The sequence below is a fragment of the Calidris pugnax genome, unplaced genomic scaffold (genome assembly GCF_001431845.1).
Source record: "Calidris pugnax isolate Ruff unplaced genomic scaffold, ASM143184v1 scaffold18, whole genome shotgun sequence".
In the NCBI taxonomy this organism is placed as follows: domain Eukaryota; kingdom Metazoa; phylum Chordata; class Aves; order Charadriiformes; family Scolopacidae; genus Calidris; species Calidris pugnax.
Window position 1 is genome coordinate 2,986,279 of NW_015090812.1, and position 4,591 is coordinate 2,990,869.

At 50.3% G+C, this 4,591-nt stretch overlaps 1 protein-coding gene across 1 annotated transcript in view; it reads left to right on the forward strand.

Moving 5' to 3' along the window:
• The first annotated feature begins 2 nt into the window (after window positions 1-2).
• Window positions 3-4,591, forward strand: part of PLPP3 (phospholipid phosphatase 3) — a 78,469-nt gene continuing 73,880 nt past the window's right edge. The window contains exon 1 of the mRNA XM_014938929.1: window positions 3-45. Within this exon, the coding sequence (XP_014794415.1) occupies window positions 3-45 (43 nt within the window). The remainder of the gene's footprint in view (window positions 46-4,591) is intronic.

Here is a 4,591-nt window from a genome sequence, read left to right on the forward strand (position 1 = left end):
CGATGCCCGGCGAGGAGGCCCGCGTTAACGAGGAGGAGGAGGAGGGTGAGGAGGGTGGTGGTGGTGGTGGTGGCGGGGGGGTTCTCCCACCGGAGCTCGGCGTGGGGCAGCCGGGGGAGCGCCCCTCGCTGCCTTTCCTCCGCCGATACTCGGGGTGAGAGAAGAGGGGACCTGCCCCGGGGACGGCTCGGCGGAGGCGGGTGTGCGGCACCTGCCCGGTGCCCCGTCGGGGCAGCGGAGGCCGGGCTGGGTGCGGGGATTTGCGCGCCCTCACCCCCCGGGATGCCGGGTGGGGAAGGCGGAATGGACGCACACACACACCTCTATAGGGTGCACCTGGCTGGGGGTGATCGGCCTTTAGGGCGGCGTGGGCTGGGGGTGGCACCCTCCGCGGGGCGTGCACCCTGCGGTGGGGTGAGCGTCTCCGGTTTGGGGTGCACCTGGCTGGGGGGGACAACCTCCTTGGGTGATAGTGTCCTCTGGGTGCACCCTCCCTGCCCGGGAGTGGCACCTTCCCTGCAATGACACCTTAGAGTCATAGAATCACAGAATGGTTTGGGTTGGAAGGGACCTCAAAGATCATCCAGTTTCAACCCCCTGCCCTGGGCAGGGACACCTCCCACCAGACCAGGTTGCTCCAAGCCCCATCCAGCCTGGCCTTGAACCCCTCCAGGGATGGGGCATTCACAGCTTCTCTGGGCAACCTGTTCCAGTGTCTCACCACCCTCATAGTAAAAAATTTCTTCCTGAGATCTAATCTGAATCTTTTTTCTTCCAATTTAAAACCATTTCCCCTTGTCCTATCATTACCCTTCCTGGCAAAGAGTCCCTCCCCAGCTCTTCTATAGGCACCCTTCAGATATTGAATGGCTGCTACGAGGTCGCTCCAGAGCCTTCTCTTCTCCAGGCTGAACAATCCCAGCTCCCTCAGCCTGTCGTCCTAGGAGAGGTGCTCCATCCCTCTGATCATCTTCGTGGCCCTCCGCTGCACCTGTTCCAGCTGGTCCATGTCCTTTCTGTGTTGAGGACTCCAAAGCTGTACACAGTATTCCAGGTGGGGTCTCACGAGTGCAGAGTAGAGGGGCAGAATCACCTCCCTCACCTTCTTTGGAGTAACACCACCCCTAGGGTAGACCCTCTTTGAGGTGGATCCACCTGATGGGGACAGTCTCCTTTTGGTGCACCCTTCTTATGGTGTACCTGGCTTGCGATGGCACCTATCAGAGGGTGGCACTCTCCTTAAAGGGACTCTTGCCTGGAGGTACACCTGCCTAAGAGTGATGCTCTCCTTGGGATGCACCCTGCTCGCAGTGCACCTTGCTGGGGTTAAACTCTCCTCTTAGTGCAGCCTCTTTGGGGTGCACCTGCTTGGAGGTGGTACCTTCCTTAGAGAGTGTATTCCTGAGAGTGACACCCTCGTCAGAGTGACACCCACTTGGGGGTGACACCGTCCTTGGTGTGTACCCTCCTTGGGTTGATCCCTCCTTTTGGTGACGCTTCGCTTGGGGTGGCACCAGCCAGGGAAGTTGCATTAGGTCTGTAGAACACACCTCCACGAGATGGATGTGCTGTGGGGTGGGAAGCGTGGCCCCAGGTGCACCTTGTGAGGCCCAGCTGTACCTTGGGCTGTGAAACGAGGTGGGTGGGTAGAAAGAACAGATGGGAATAAAATAATGGGCAGGTGGGGAGGGTGGCTTTTAGGTTGAAGGGGGAAGAAAGGAAGTGTTTATGGAGCAGAGAAGGGTGGTTGTGAGGTGGACAGTAGGTGTCAGGACCTCTCTGGTTGGGAGGATCCTCTTGAGATTCCTCTTGGGCTCTGGGAGGAATGCTGAGGAAGGGAGGTGGCACTCACAGGTATCTTTGTGATGTTCTTCACCCTGGACTGCAGGCTGGGAGAAGTGGAGACCCAGCGTGTGTCAGTAAGTTCAGGTGTGTGGATGGGAAGGGCTAAATTTGGGGTGATGGGGGTGCTGCCTGCTGCCAGCAGCTGCTGGGCAGTGCCTTGGGGGGTGACAGTGGATGAGCAGTTCTCACTTGGCAAAGCTGCCATAGGAGCCTTCCTGGGGTATGTGTAAGTTCAGGTGTGTGGATGGGAAGGGTTGAATTTGGGGTGATGGGGGTGCTGCCAGCAGCTGCTGGGCAGTCCGTTGCGGGGTGATGGTGGATGAGCAGTTCTCACTTGGCAAAGCTGCCATAGGAGCCTTCCTGGGGGTCAGTAGCTGTGCTAATATAAAGGAGCAAAACAGATGCATGGGGAAGGAAACATCAACACATGAATGGTTGGTGCAGCCAGCCAAAACCACCTCCATGTCTTAGTGGTGCTGTCAGCTGCTGTTTCTCACGAGCTATCAACTCATCCTAATGATAACATTATCCATTCCTTAGCATTTCAGTCCTGGGACAGCCTGCAGCCTGGTATGGGGATGTTGGATATTAAATAATAACACAGTTGCTCTAAGTGGGCTACTTCTTGCTACGCTATCTCATTAGAAATACAGTTTGCAGGGAGGAAAACCCTATCCTGAAGAAAACGCCTGTTTAGTGATCCCAACTCTTCTGTGATGAAGATTTCCATTTTTACACATTAAAAAGACAGCTGCAGCTCAAAAAAAAGAAAGCTGATTCAGGTGTGTTTGCTGTAAGGTGAAGGTTTCCCTGCTTTACAGTCCCATGGGCTCATGTGCCTCTTGCCTGGGTGGTGGGACCCCTGTGAATGTTCTCCTGGGACTTCCTCAGCTCAGAGCTGTGCAGGAGAAGGGGTTTGTTGTTTGTGTAGAGGCTCAGATCAGTTTCTCTTTCAAGTGGTCTCCCCATGGATGATTTCTAGCTGAAAGTCCAAAAAGTTTCCTAAGGAAAGCAGGATGTTCTTCATTGTCTCCTAAATAGGATGTAAACTTTGTCTGGAGCATGTAAATAGTTCACATTTAAAAAAAACCAACCACACGAAAACATGCATGCTCATCCTGAGAAAGCAGCATGGCTAAACACTGAAATTGGTCTAGTGTATTTGAAGAGTAGTTCTGGCATGTTTTAATAGTGTTAATTTTGACCTCTCCTTTTCTTATTCAGCCACAAGCAGTAGCAGAAGGCAGTCACAAACGCAATCCATGCTCTGAAGTAGCAAAGAGCTATTTGGGAAGGTGTGTAAACAAAGGATACCTGATAAAATAATGACCAGACTATGCAACTGTACCTTCATAAATAATAAAATGACAAGTTAATTCAACAAATCCAATAATATAAATGACTACAATAGCAAGCCCAGGGTATGAGAGGGAAGGCTGCTGTAATACAAAACCACGTGTAGTGTAATGAAGCTGTGTGTGTTCAATCAGAACAAGAGAGGCATATGAAGGCGTAAGAGAAACGGTATTTACAAATATTGTTAATATCTGATCTAAAGTTTATTATCTCCTGGAAAGCCTGAGAAAATTGCAGCAGTGTCAGTCCGTGCAAGTCTTTACCTTGGAAGCTCTCGGCAGCTCCCTCCTGTCTCTGCACACAGCAGCACCCGGGGTTTGTTTGATCTCCGCTTCCAGTCTTGGCAAGCCCTGACCCTGCCTGAATGAAGCACCACAACAAATAGGTGAGATCTCAAATGGTATGTTTTTTTAATGGTTAAGCTAATATGTTTAAGAGGAGCTGCTGTATGTAGATGTATTATTTCGCCTGTATAGATGTAGATGTGTCTATTTGCTTGTTCCTAAAAAAAGCTGGTAACTAAATCTCAGGGCAAACTGATGCATCATGAGTGTTTCTGCAGGTGTTGTACACCCAGAAGCTGTTTAGTAGAAATATTGAATTAGTATTAATTGGGTTTCTAGTCCACAGGATATATTTTTTGTGGCTTAAGGTTTACTGGAGACTTACAGAAAGCTCTTTGCTCGGCAGCAAGCAGGTCACCAGGTGGGTTGAGCATTTTCCACCTGTACGGGTGTCAGTCAGAGCTGAGAGCAGTTGTTCTGCAGAGCCTGGTGTGCTCCTGGAAAGCAGTGCCGGGGCTCAGGCTTGGGGGTATCTGCTTAATTTTCCCTCTGGCTTTTAAATAAACACACGTATGTGTGCATGCTTATATGTGTGTGTATCTATACATCTCATTTGCACACAGCGGGGAGGGGAGCTGTGTGCATCGGCAGGAGCTGGAGGGTCTTGAGTAGAAGGCTGGGTGGGGAGGTGTTGCTAGGAGATGGAGACTCCAGCGTCTGTTTTATTTTTGGTGTAGATCGCACGAAATGGTATTCGACTGTGAAGCAGGGTAGAGATCTCTTCCCTCTGCTTACATTCATCTCTGAAGGATCTGCCTGTGCCTAGTAGCGTCGCAGCTCATTTAAAACGGAATTCGGATGTAGAACTGGGTGCTGGGTGGTTTGCAGTCCCTGGGCTTTTCTTTTTTCTCTTTTTTTTTTTTTTTTTTTTTTTCCCTCTCCTTTGAAACAAAGTGTGCTAAGATAAATCGACGAATCAAAATTTTTAACAAGACTTTTACAAAGAGATGGGATTTGGATCAAGGGTTCTGTTTTGTTTTGTTTTGTTTTTTTTTCCTCCAATATAGGAGCATCTTTGGAAAATATATTTCACAGACCATAAATTT